At 38.2% G+C, this 13930-nt stretch overlaps 2 protein-coding genes across 3 annotated transcripts in view; one reads left to right on the top strand and one right to left on the bottom strand.

Annotated features, from left to right (window-relative positions):
* LOC142399434 (acyl-coenzyme A thioesterase 11-like) overlaps positions 1-3796 on the top strand; it is a 56302-nt gene extending 52506 nt beyond the window's left edge. For both annotated transcript variants that reach the window (XM_075484093.1, XM_075484094.1), the window contains 3 exons: positions 579-746; positions 829-955; positions 1038-3796. In XM_075484093.1, the coding sequence (XP_075340208.1) occupies positions 579-746; positions 829-955; positions 1038-1178 (436 nt within the window). In that variant the 3' untranslated portion in view covers positions 1179-3796. The remainder of the gene's footprint in view (positions 1-578; positions 747-828; positions 956-1037) is intronic.
* A 123-nt stretch (positions 3797-3919) lies between these two features.
* fam151a (family with sequence similarity 151 member A) lies at positions 3920-13357 on the bottom strand. Its single transcript, XM_075484277.1, has 11 exons — positions 13246-13357; positions 12974-13123; positions 12730-12892; positions 12505-12562; positions 9019-9108; positions 8420-8496; positions 8128-8264; positions 7451-7606; positions 5904-6010; positions 5583-5762; positions 3920-4228 (listed from the first exon to the last, which is right to left on the bottom strand). Exons 1-11 carry the CDS (start codon positions 13352-13354, stop codon positions 3920-3922), a joined length of 1536 nt encoding a protein of 511 aa, XP_075340392.1. The 5' UTR covers positions 13355-13357.
* Positions 13358-13930: the final 573 nt, after the last annotated feature.

The raw sequence follows: 13930 nt of genomic DNA, 5'->3' as shown, positions 1-13930 counted from the left end.
ACAATGGAATGGTTCACAAATAAACGTATCCAGGTGTTGGAATGGCCAAGTCAAAGTCCAGACCTGAATCCAATCGAGAATCTGTGGAAAGAGCTGAAGACTGCTGTTCACAAACGCTCTCCATCCAACCTCACTGAGCTCGAGCTGTTTTGCAAGGAAGAATGGGCAAGAATTTCAGTCTCTCGATGTGCAAAACTGATAGAGACAGACCCCAAGCGACTTGCAGCTGTAATTGCAGCAAAAGGCGGAGCTACAAAGTATTAACGCAAGGGGGCCGAATAATATCGCACGCCCCACTTTTCAGTTTTTTATTTGTTGAAAAAGTTTGACACATCCAATCAATTTCATTCCACTTCATGATTGTGTCCCACTTGTTGTTGGTTCTTCACAAAAAATTTAAATTTTACATCTTTATGTTTGAAGCCTGAAATGTGGCAAAAGGTTGAAAAGTTCAAGGGGGCCGAATACTTTCGCGAGGCACTGTATTAGCCAAGTCACAACAGGGATTTTTGTTTTGTTGTTTCATGAAAAAGAAAAGAAGAAACTATGTTTTTAACAAACTGTCCTTTCTATACCAGGAAATGCGAACTCATACATCGTGTGGATGATGATGACTTAATTTATCGTGTGGTGACTCCATCAGTGCATCAAGATGCTGTGGCATCCCCCACCTCATCCAATCAGGGAGAAAGAATTCTCCAGGATTTCATCTTGTTGGCTTCCAAAAGGAAGCCATGTAGCAGCGGGTTAGTGGCATGACTATCTGGAAGGTTTAACTTTATCCACCTCTGCAGAATTTACAGTTACTCCGTTTTTTTCCCCTCTTAGAGATCCATACGTCATCGCTCTGCGTTCAGTGTCCCTGCCCTCTTATCCTCCCTTTGATGGATATAACAGAGGAGAGGTTCTGTGTGCTGGATTTACCATACTGGAGACAAAAAACAACATGTCACTGGTGAGACAAAGACAGTTTTAGCTTTTTTTTTTTACTCATAATCTTAAGAAACTAACCACTATGATTTTGCTCTTTTGTTCAGATCAGCTACTATAACCAGGCATCTCCAGAGGTACTACCCTACATCTCCACAGATATCGCTGGCCTCTCCTCCTCTTTCTATCACACCTTCTGCTCCTGCAGCCACTACCTGGCCAAGAACAGACTGCAGCCTGCTTTTTAGGAGCGAGCAGGCAAATACCGTGCTACAAAAACAAACAGTCCCACCTTACTGTCAAAGCCACTCCACAACACCAAGCTGTAGGCCAGTTAGAACAAAAGGTAAAGTGAGATTAGTCTGCTATTTACAACATGGTACAAATAAGACTATGTAAGTGTTCCCAGCGAACAAGGACAATATTGTTTTTTCTACTAATAAATAACTTAAAAATATAAAAATTCTCAATTAGGTGAATGAAAAACCCAAATGATCACAAAGCCAGTGTGTGCCTCCTCCAATCAGTGGTTTTACAGTTTCAATCCATGTTTCTATTTAGCCTATTAACATATTTAGACCTTAATCACTTTTTAACTACTGATTTTATCTGATTGTATCTATTGTTCTTATTTCTTTCTTTTTTGTTTAAAATTTAAATCATGCTTTTTATTTCTACTGTTTTAATGTCTCTGTAAAGCACTTTGAATCGCCTTGTAGTTGAATTGTGCTATACAAATAAACTTGCCTTGCCTTGCTTAAAGCTTTGTTGAAAAAAAATCTTTTAATGCCTAAAGGTTTTTTGGAAAACTTGAAATTGTCCCCTGAAACCTTTTCATTTTTCAAGCTCGGAAAAACAAAACAATCATGAAATCAAAACAATTAGAGATGTAAAATCTTCAGCTTTTATGACAAAGTATAGATTTTGTCCTTATGTTTATCAGTGCTTGGGGGAAAAAAAGTTCATAAAGATATATGAATAAAACTGATCTGACTTCATTTTTGTTGTTCTTTCTTATGTATGTCTACAAAGTGTAGTTCATTGAGAAGCAAAATTACTCAAAATCTTTTTCTTTTTTTTCACATTTGGCCAATACCACAGATTCTGAATGAATACAGAGTTGTCTCAGGGAGATCCAAGATTTAATATGTGATGTGGTCACAGTCTCTCCTGTTTCTGACTCATAATGTTGAGTGATGGTTGAAAATTTGTTTCTGTACGTTAATAACTTGTAAAATGATGGCATGCAGTCTTTCAAACACTTGCCACTTTTCCATTAATGTTCCTCACCATTCATGGTGATATGCCTGCGAATATGATGGAAAGAACCATGATGCATGTACAATATTTGCCAACTGTGCAAGACTGGACAGTACTTAGAGTTAGGTATAATATCTTATAGGGTCATTTTTTTCACATATGTCAAATATGTGCCTTAATCCCTATCTGACCCATAGAGGAAAGCAAATTCAACATATGTTGCTACTGTTTCTACAGTACTTAATGTCATAATTTACAAGACAAATGAGGGATGTTTTTTTTTTTAATGATGATGAACATCATTAATGTCCATGGACAAAGTCATTAATGTAAAAAAACTAAAGGTTTTCATTGTGTTGACACTAATCTTAAGGGGCAAGGTACAGTAACACAGCTCCACATTTGCTTTGATGCTGTGTAATATACAGGTTTACATATAAGTTTACATCCTCACCTACCTAATTAGCTAACATGTGGAATTTTATAATGCTGAATAAATGAAAAGACTGTTTGTGCTGCCTTTATTTACAGCAGTAGCTCCAATGTTGATTCAGCACAACCGTCGATATGTTGTTGTTTATGCTATTGTTGCCTCCTGGAGATATAAAGACCTTCAAAAATTCTGAAGAACTTGACTGTAATTAGCTGAAAGGAGAAAAGGTGCCAACACTACTTGTTGTATGAAGAAAAAAAGATAGATGCGACTTCATGAAAACTTGTGAAAATTTGGAAAAAGTAATCTGGCAAATTTGTCATTTTCTTATATTTCATTGATTTATTTTACATTATATATTGTTTGGCATTTTTTGATGATTGCTTTTATTAAACATTGAATATATTTGGCTTTGTAGTGCCATGGTACATTTGATTTGCCTTGGAAAGTATAGTCAAGCAAAAAGCTATATGCTATGAATCATGTCCAGAATTTTCACAACACAGTCATCAACATAGAAAGTATTGTGCTAAAGTCTTGAGCCATCCCTGATCATGCAATTTTCTTTACACACTTAATCCAGTGAAGGATCGCAGGGAGCTGGAGCCTATCCCAGCTGAAATCATGCAAAAGGCAAAGTACACAATAGTTGCCAGTCCATCACAGTGAAAACCCAGAAACAACCCTGCACCCTTAGACTCACTCGCACAGTCAATTTAGAATTGACAATTTACTTCAAATGCATGTCTTTGAACAGTGGGAGGAAAACAAAGTAGCCAGAGAGAACCCACGCATGTATGGGGGGAATACAAACTCCACACAGAAAGGATTTGAACCAAGAATATTCTTGCTGTGAGGTAACAGGACTAACCATCACACCACAGTGCAGCCAACTTTAATGTCTTTACATTTCTCTTCCAAGGAGCCAAATTGTTTTGTAATCTTTTAAAGTTTTTCTTTGGACATTTGCAGCTTTTCAATTACCATTACCAAAAATGTTTTGGGTTTTTTTGTTTGTTGAGACACTTAAAACTATAACTATAAACATCTAAACCAAGGGATGATGACCTGACACGGGACCTTTGTCACATCTTTGAATTGTACAAACTCATTTGCTTTATATAGTGTGTTTCTATTTATGTTTGAACATGTTTCAATAAATCCCTGCATATACTTCACATTTTTCTGGAAATATATAAAGAAATAAGGGGTGTCGCGAGACTTCTCATATTACTATATGTAAATGTTTGAGTGAAGGTCCAATATCATATGCTTGTGCACTTCTGGTTTCTTTAATTATAATTGGTCAGATATCATGTACAAATTTGTGTTTGTGCTTTTTGTCCGCTGCGCCATGAGTTCTTTCAAGAATGTGAAAGTTTCAGGTCTATCGTTTCTGTCCAACTCCACTAGAAAGTCATATCTGTCCATTTCCATTAGAGAGTAAAGCTCTTCCTGTTCCTGGAGTAGAGATGCTGTGGTCAGGTGTAGAGCCACCTTTTGTGACAGATCTGTCACTACTGCTGGGATCAGGGGAGGCCATTTTGGCCCAGCCAGGACAAGAGTGACATAAGGAAACAACCTCTCTGTTATGGATACAAAATCCTGAAAGAAAACGGAGGAATATTTTGTAACAGAATTGAAGTACGAAAATGACATCCACAAATTCACCAAACACTAATTCATGAAACTTGGTACAACATGGTTATGCGTGACGTGTTTTATCCACTATTTAGAAATGCATAAATATTCAGAGATGACACATTAAATTGCATAGTAAGTTAGTATTCTAACTGAATATATTGAAAATGGGAAGAATGTCAAATAATTTATTCTCATTTTTTCCTGGTAGCAGCTTTAAATGAAAATTGTTGTTTTTTTCTGATAAGACAAGCTCCCATTAGATTCTATTTAAAACTGTTTTTCAACAACAAAAAAAGTAGGTATACCCCTTTAAATATTTTTTTATGAGAATAACTTGTAACCTAAGATACATGTCTTTAGGCAATGGGAGAAGACCAAGTATCTGGTGTGATCTTACGCTTGCATGGGAGAACGTACAAATTCCACCACCTCTCCGCTGAGATTCAAACCAGGAACTTGCTGCAGTGCTAACCACCACACCACCATACAACCCCATTTCAGTCCAGTTAAATCCAATTTATTCCAATTCAGTTCAATACAACAATTAAATTTTGATTAAGCACTCTTTGAGATGATGCAGAATTCCTAGTTGAATCCATGACTACAAGCTGCCCAGTTGCTAAGGCAGCAAAGCATAACATTTCCATTGCTGTAGTTCACGATTGGTATGTGGTTCTTTTTGAAGACATCCTCCATTTGTATCACACATGCTTACTCTAACTGTGACCAAACAACTCTATTTTTTATTGGTCTTTCATGTGACTTTATTTCAATTGTCAAACTCTAGCTTCGGTCTAATGTTCTTTTTGAGACCAAAGGCTTCTTCCTGGTACAGCTCCCATGTAGGTAACATTTGTGAAATTGCTTTGTAAGTGTAGATACATACACTTTGACACCAACAGCTGCAGAGTAACATGCAGATGCTGTAAATACATTTTGAGATTATGTGGGACTTTGTTTTCCTGGTCTTGTTGCCCTAACCCCCCAACTTGCATTCAAATCCTAAAACACCTTAGTGCTGAGCATGATGACATCACACATCTTAATGGCAAAAATAACAGAAGATCCTAGATATCAGAGTTTTACATAAAACCATCAGTCACTCAATAAAGAAGTTGTTATCATTAGTCTGTGGTCCAACGCCACTGATTTATTATTTCTTTTTTATGAATCTGAGGGCATGATAAATCTGTAATGACTTTTTCCAGTGAGATGGATCCGTTTTTTTCATTTATAGTTATGACAATGTCTCGGTTTTACAAGTCATTGAGTGTATTATTATGTATGACATAGTCTTGCACAGGACTGTACTTACACTTGAGTTGTTGCTGCTCTGTAAATCCTCCAAGCTGATCCAGACAGGCCTGTAGAGCTTCCCTGCAGTGTAGGCTGAGTGCAGCAGTTTGAGGGAAGCTTCTAGAAGCTGATTCATGTGAACCCGCAGGTAAACACCCCAGCGTGCGTGTGCATTCCATCCAAGCAGATGGAGGACATGCTGTGAACATACATTGGGCCTTCTTAATATACACAGAAATTTCAGAGTCAAACAAAAGATATGATACTGTAAATGGACATGGATTAACCCTTCCTATCAATGTTGAATGTTCAAAGATTTTTTTTTTCTTTGCTGATCTACCTGCAGTGTAAGGGGCTCTGAGTTCCTTCCAGAACTTTCTACCACTGGAACTCCAGGGAGATTGCTGTCAGAAGCCACATTAATGATCAACATGCCACCATCCTCACCTGAATACACACAGAGCCAATAAAATAGATGAAAAGGGGTCAGTGTGACATTACTAAGTTTCTACAGCAAATTGTAACAAATAAATATCATCAGACACAATCACACATGAACTTGTTTTTTTTATGATTCACCATTGGTATAATACATTCTCTAGCCTCTTACACTAAACCAAACCATAACCTAATCCTAACCGTAAAATTGAGTTTTGACCTTCAAAATATCCCTTTAAATGAGTGGGTCCCACCATTTGGTCCTCTCAAAACATGTTGTATCCAACAAGTATCATGGTCTTCTAAATTTTGGACCTTATCAATATAGACAAACAATTACACAAACACATGTTAATGTAACACAAACATTACAACACAGGTGTTGTAATCTCAGTCAGTGTCTCCTCTTCTCTGGTGCTGTGTATGCAGGTAGATAATTTATAAATCACTAAGAATGTGATCCTCCTTCATTTAATTTCCTCCTCTTGTGGTAAGGTGAAACATGGTTAGAACTTTACAGGAGATATATTAGGCCCCTTTTTTCCTCAAGCTGATATAATTTACTGAGGCCTTAATGCAATGTCTTTGATATGCTCTGAGTGTTGTTTTGGTGCAGTTAATCGGGAGTAGGTCCCAAGCACCTGCCCAAGAACAACCTTCTTTTACCTCTTTGTAGAACTTCCAGACAAATGTTTTATCAAATTCCATGGACCCCAGCTCTGGAACTCCCTAGACAGAGGTCTCAAGCTTTTATCCTCCTACAAAATGTTTAAGTCTAGTTTGGTGAGCTATCTTCTGTCCAGGCAAAATTTCAATTGAAATGAAATTGTGATTTTGTTCTCTCTCTCTCTCTGTTTTTTCCTTGTCTCCTCTTTTCTGCCTTTTCTTTTCTTTTATTGGTTGATTTAATTTAGAGTTTTATATTTGGGAGAGGGGGGGGGGGGGGGGGGGGGGGGGGCGTATATAAGCCCTTGGGCTTCTTTTCCTCTCCTGCACATTCTTTTGGCCTTTGTATTAATACCGGTAAATGTATTTTCTTGTTTTATCATTGTGCATATTTAAATAAATTTAAAAAAAAAGAAAAAAAAAGCAGGCTTCAGGTGCATCCTGTTTGTAAGTGTATCAGAATGAGGGTGTTGTGGATCTCTTGTCTACTGATTGAAAGCATCACCTGCTTTCCTCAAGATCAATCCAAGCCAACCTACCAGAAGCATACAGGACACTCCAGTGGTTCAGGGACACAGCAGTACAGTCTTTGGTCAAAAAACACAGTGAGACAGTCCAGCAGCTCCTTTTTAAATCGTTAATTTCCACCTCTAATTATCTTAGATTATCTTATTATTGTTTCAGGGATGTAGAAATACCCACTTCACTCCACACACTTTTTATACTGTACAAGCATTTCAATATATCAAAAAGACAAGAAATGTTTTCAGAGTAAACAAATACCTGAGAGATGAGTCAGCAAGGAGGCCTGCTCAGTGATGGTGAACCAATGCACCGCCAGACTGTTGGGCATGAAGGCAGTGTCTGAATTGTGGCTTGGATAAAAAAAGTCCATCAGGCTTCCTCCTGGATAGAATCTCCTAAAATGGTTCTGCTCACCTGTGAAAACAATCAATACATTAATAAAATAAACAAAGAAATACAGAAAGAAATCATTTCTTTTCTTTCTCTTTTTTTCACATTTGACTGACAGAATTATTTTTACTATCTCTGCACACAGTACTTAAGTAATGGGCTGATTATATCTAATAGCATCAACACACTCTAATCCTATTACAACTAATTAACTGTTTGCAATTTTACTATCCAGTACTGCACAATACCATGCTTTCCTTCTGGTTTGGGTCTTCAAGTCTTGGTTTAGCTTTTATAAAGGTTAAGATATTAGTATTTTTTTACTTTTTACAATCATATGTAATATGTTTAGTTACTGAACCTGAAATAAACATTTTTTTTCTCTTTACACTGCCAGCCCAACCTCAGCTACTTTTTGAAAGTATTGCAAATAAACAAAATAATAAGATACACACTTGCAGACAGATTTAAATTTACTGATATTAGACTACCTCCAATATAAACTATCTACTGATATCTGTATTTGTTACCAGCTTTGTCCTTACTTGCAGCTTGTTTAAATTCTGATAATGTGGGTTCATATATATCGTAGTAGACTCTAGTAGGGTGAGTGTTGTCACGAACAAACAGCAGGTCGCTGATGTTTGGGTGAACCGAACCCTGCCATAATGTCAGACTGAACCTAGAAGAAAATGCACATCATCAAACTACGTATTTGTCACCATCACAGAGACTGAACAAACACGTGTTAGAGTTGCTGTCAATTATTCATGGGTTTCCTTGATAGATTACAGACTTTGAGTCATTGTCATAGCACTGGTTGAAGTTATCTGTTACCGTGGAGACTGGCTGAGGAGCCAGTTGATGTGCTGCCAGCCGCTGCGAACCAACAGTGCATGGACTGGGAATGTCACCTAAAGAGATATGGCACTGTCAAGTTGTTGGAGTTGCAGTGAGGGTGCTATACTCTGGTGCAGCGAATGTTGCACGATACTTCTAAGATTCTACATTTCCTTATTTTCATCCATCCATCCATTTTCTATACCTGCTTACTCCGTCGGGTTGTGGGGGGGCTGCAGCTTATCCCAGCAGTCATCAGGCAAGAGGCGGGGTACACCCTGGACAGGTTGCCAGTTCATCACAAGGCCACACAGAGGCAAATGAGATAAACACTCATACTCACACTCACTCCTAGGGACAATTTAGAGACACCAATTAACCTAACATGTATGTTTTTGGACGGAGGAAGCCGGAGTACCTGGAGAGAACCCATGCATACATGGGGAGAACATGCAAACTCCACACAGAAAAGCCCCAACTGGGAGTTGAACCTGCAACCCTCTCGCTGTGAGGCGACGGTGCCAACCACCACACCACCATTCAGCCCCTCCTTATTTTCATGTAAAAAATATTTTCACTTTTAGATCTCCACTTACCTTTTGAGGGACATCTTTGATGATATCATACATGTCTTTCACCATGGCTCTGGAGTAAGTTGCATTGAAAATTGGAGGAGCATAAAGAACCTGTCAAAAACAAAGCAATGTAACTGTAAAATAGCCTACAACCATAACTGACAAAAAAAATGGCAGTACTGATTTTTCATGTTGAAAGGCCCCATAAAAAGAAACAAAATGACATGATGTTTGACAACTGAATGGGCAAATATTCAATGTTTGGCATGAGAATAGTGCAAAATGAAAGACTGTCATTAGGTAAATGTTTTATATTTCCAAAATTAGTTTTGTACTCTTATGAGTGAACAGACCATTTTCTGAAAAACGGAAAGACTGTGCCACTCATTTGAACGAAAAGCTCACGTGCATATATTTCCAATAGTGGTAGTTTCCACCCCACTTGGCTTATCCACACAGTCCTGTTCGGTCAGTAAACTAAATTATGGTGATGTCACACAAATCACATTTCTAGACATTGTATAATGTCATTGTATAAATATAGAAATTCATGACAGAGATAATGGGAAACAGCTATAGTTGCACTTGGCCTTCCTCTCAAAGGTTTTAAAGATAAACCTTTTCAAAAATTGTTCTATGAGGCAAAAAACTTTTGTGTTTCAAGGGATTTTTACACTGGAATTTTGCCAGTGATGATTAAATCCTTTTCATCTAGAGCCTCCATGACAATGATTTTTTGGTGTTTTAGTGATTGTTTGTTGTGATTGAGACACCAGACTTTGTTCCACTCCTCTGTCTGTCCTTCGCTTCTACACCAAATTTGTGATGATCATATCAGTCTCAGCTGTACTTTGTGTTTAATGTGAAACAGAATGCAAACTAAACTCGAGCATGTTGGAATTCTTATGAATAAGATGTTAGGAGACTCCAATACTTGCTATGAGTTGACAGATGCTTACATACTTATTATGTAAGCATTTATTACTTCATACTAATACTTTGGCATATGATATCAATCAAAGTTTTGAATCCACAAGCCAACTAGCCTACTGGTTGTAGCAGTCACAGTGCCGTGTGGATTAAGAGTTTTTCAAACTTTGACAAAACCAACATTCCTGTGGGGGATGTTTACGTATGTGGATATAAACCAGATCTTCATTTTCTTTCCACAAAGGAAAAAGAGACAGAAACTGCCTAATTTACGTTCAACTTCTACTCTCTTAAGAGCTTTTGGGGAGTCGAACTCGCAACAGACGCCTGCAATAAAAATTGGGATAGACTCTAACGAACAAAGAACTCACTCTTGGAAAAGTGGGACACTTACTATCTTATCTAGACCATAACTCGAAAGTTGACACTTTAACACCCCTTTTTACCAGCAAACCGACCAGATGGCTACACACGAACTGAGAAGACTTCATAAGACTCACTTTTAGTCGAATCTTAAAACTATATTAAATGTGTTTGATAACCGTGTACAATTTCTTTCAGGTTTCCAGCTTGATCACAAGACGCATATAGAGACAATTTGTACGATTCTGGCTTAAATATTGACAAAGAAACAAACTTGTTGGAAAATGCCCAACCTGCCTGATGGAACCACATTGCAGTGGTCTGCAGTGTTGATTAGTTGAACATTTAAATCCTAGAGGACTCAGTAAAATGGACAATATATGCAACTAGTAACTTCTAACGATGTCCCTTCGGTATCTATTTGGTATTTGTTTAGTGTCCCCATTGTTAACACAGAAAATGAACATTGTGTGACTCACTATTCATATGTCACGATTTCATAGATATTCATCTGAATTTTGAAAGTCATAATTGTCTTTATCATGTGTGTTATTTTGATGTCTTTATATTACAAGTCTATGTTATATCTTTAATCTGCATATCTTAACAAGATGTGGTGTTTTCAGAATCACCGAGACAAATGTTCTATGAGATGGGAGTAATGGAGAAATAAGAGTTTTCTTTGTCTAAATCCAGAAATCCCCATATAGCACAGATCACCTTACACAGACATGCACACAGTTCAAGCATGTCATTGGCTGAAAAAGTAGTGTAAGCCCCGCCTCCGAGAGTCAAAACCCGGAACCCGCGGAAAACACACGCTCTCTAGTGCTCTCTCTAGTTCTCTCGTTTTGCTGGCTCGCTTCAGGCGTCTGCTCTCTTGCTTCTTGCCTCTTGTTCCAGAAGGGTTCCAACCCAGAGTTTCAGAAGGAGATTTGAGCAGAGAACAGCTGCTCAGAGAGTTTTGGAGATGGTTTAAGCAGAAGAGAAGAGCTCACCAGAGTTTGGGAGTTTTCCCATAATCTCAGGAGAGAACGGAAGGACGTGTGGATAACGATGCAGCGGACGACCGGAGGAGACCCTCCAGAACCCAGTGAGACCCCGGAGACGAGAAAGAAAGACCCGAACAAAGAAACAGATTGAAATACTCTGAAGATGCACGTTTTACGTGTTTTTGTTTGTCCCTCGCCATCCACGTCCTTCTACGTCGCACGTCCTAACCTCCGCTGTTTCACGCCATCATCACCTTTTCCTACCAAGAAGCCAACTCCAAGCAACCTTTTATTAATTTTCTGTGAACTTAAGTTCACTTCATCAGAGAAGCAACGGACCCACTGACACTAAGAAGATTCGACCATCTAACCACAGTCCTCGGCACCATCGTTTCGGTTTCCCGGTGAAAGAAGCAACTGAGAAGTCCGCTAAAGTCAGCCACCACAGCCAGGAAGGCCCAGAGAGCGGAAGAGAAATCCCCTCGGACCCCGCGTGACCGCTGCCGTGGTCCGAACCGACTGAACAGAACTTCAGCACAGTAAGACCGACCCGTTTTCACCTTAAAGTGGGTTTGATGGATGTCTCGAGGCTTTCACAGAATGATAAATTAATCCGAAATGTCAGTATTTAGCTTCAAATAGTCAGCCAACCTAAACTATTTGAATACATCCAGTATCTCCCCATTCCCCATATTTTATTTTATATTCACTAAGTGTTTTATATAATCACCCATATTCCATGCATCTCCTGTTTGTTTAAAGGTTCATGTCTAAGATCATATCATTGTAATGAACAGCTCATATATCTATATATATGTTATAATCACAGATTGTGTCGTATGCTTTCTTTATGTAATGTCTGTCCAACCAAACGAGAACTTCACGAAAGTAGCGAGATATGAGACTGAATATTAATTGATTATTAATTAATTTAACACCAGGATCGTAAGATTTCGAACAGTTTTCCTACCTGACTGTGACTTAAATTAAGTTAAAAACCTAGGTAGGTGGTGCCCTGAATTCGAGGTAAGGTTTATTTGAGACTGTAAGAACATCTCATAAATCCTTATATTTAATAGGTATATAAATACCCGGTAACGCTACATGGTCAACCACCTGACTTGACACACACTGCCATTCCAAGACCTCTATGAAAACTCTGCTACAAAGCTTTTGGTTTACTACAGTTTTTATTTTTATATACAATGTTAATATGCAATACCTGCCATCCAGGAGACAAGGTCACATCTGGAAACTTTTCCTGAATCAATTGAAGAAATCTGAAAAAGGGGAAGAAAATAAAGAGTGGCTTGCTTTGTCGACAAAACCATAGACATTACGTTTTTTATTCCTGTTACTCTCTTTTCCTTTAGTTAGGTACTTGCTTCCAAATCTCTCAATGCATATTTCCAATGTATTGCCTAATCTAAATCTAAGCAGGTCTGACCTTGTTGCATTGATTGCAGGCACAAAGTTTGGTACGTTGGGACCTTGGAGGATGTCTGCGTTAAGCCACACAGGCCTGTTAATTCCTCTGCTACTATTCTTTTGTCTTAGCAAATCCAATGACAAACCCACTGATGCCAGAGATTTAAAGTCCAACTTCATGGCTGCAGGGAGACACAAAGCATTAGATCCTGCCATTCTCCAAATCAGTTACACATATGTATTTGATGAGGTCTATTCTGCACCTTTTCTTGTGTTCAGCACAGCATCCAGCCACTGGTCAAGAGTGTTATCACTATAGATGTTAGGAGGATGAGCCATGATCGGGATTGGTTTCTGATTCTGTGTTCCATAACCCTCCAGGGTGACGTCAGCTTCTAGGATCATGACACCACCTTGCAAGAGCAGATTTTGAAAAATCACGTATAAGTATGATGCAGCCATTTTTTGTACAGGATGTGAATTTTGTGGCTCCAATGACAAACAAAACTACTACTGTAGCTAGATGTGTTTTTACTTGCAAGAGCTTTGTCCATTTCTTCCTTGCTGTTGGCTCTGTGAAACCAAGTGGCCAACAGGCCATCAGGTTTGCTGATATAACTTGACTGCACCAAGAAGTCTAACATGTCTCCACCAGTAGAAAATGAGGGAAGATGAGCTGGAACACCTGATTGAATTGGAAGACAAAGATGGTTTGAGTACAGGAACATAAAACAAGTGATATCAAATCATCACATCAAATTCAAATAGGCATATACAGTACTTTGCAAAAGTCTTAACCAAATCTTAATTTCTTTATGTATTGCCAGGAAAAAGGGGGAAAGGTGAAGTGATTTATTGAAACGTGAATATAAGGCAGAAAGTAGTAAAATTCTAAAAAAAACCTCAAAATTAAAATTTTGATATTACCACCTTTAATCATTATTACAGCCTGAACACCCTTTTAAAACTTTCTCGGAATTTCTTTAAGAAGTCTCAAGAAATAGTTCTGCAGACGTAATAAAAGGCATTTTGAATCTTTATTTAGATGATTTTTTTGTTATATTCTCTGTCAAGATCTCACACTGCTTCAATAATCTTGAGATCTGGGGCTGTAGGGTCACGTGTCATTTGGCATTCCTTTGGCTTTAGCTTTTTCTCTCTTCCCTTCTTAAGAATGTCTTCTTGACAGCTACCCATGTTGACCATTTCTGATGAGGCTT

The sequence above is a fragment of the Odontesthes bonariensis genome, chromosome 14 (assembly GCF_027942865.1).
Source record: "Odontesthes bonariensis isolate fOdoBon6 chromosome 14, fOdoBon6.hap1, whole genome shotgun sequence".
NCBI classification, from domain to species: domain Eukaryota; kingdom Metazoa; phylum Chordata; class Actinopteri; order Atheriniformes; family Atherinopsidae; genus Odontesthes; species Odontesthes bonariensis.
The sequence above is the reverse complement of the archived record's forward strand: the minus strand, read 5'-3'. Positions and strand labels throughout refer to the sequence as shown.

Excerpts from the sequence above, each read along its gene's own strand:
- fam151a (XM_075484277.1), bottom strand. The coding sequence starts at position 13,354 with ATGTTAGACTTCTTGGTGCAGTCAAGTTATATCAGCAAACCTGATGGC. Across the intron at positions 12,893-12,973 it reads TGTGCTGAACACAAGAAAAG|CCATGAAGTTGGACTTTAAA; the intron begins GTGCAGAATAGA and ends GTCTCCCTGCAG. Across the intron at positions 6,011-7,450 it reads CTTGCTGACTCATCTCTCAG|GTGAGGATGGTGGCATGTTG; the intron begins GTATTTGTTTAC and ends GTGTGTATTCAG.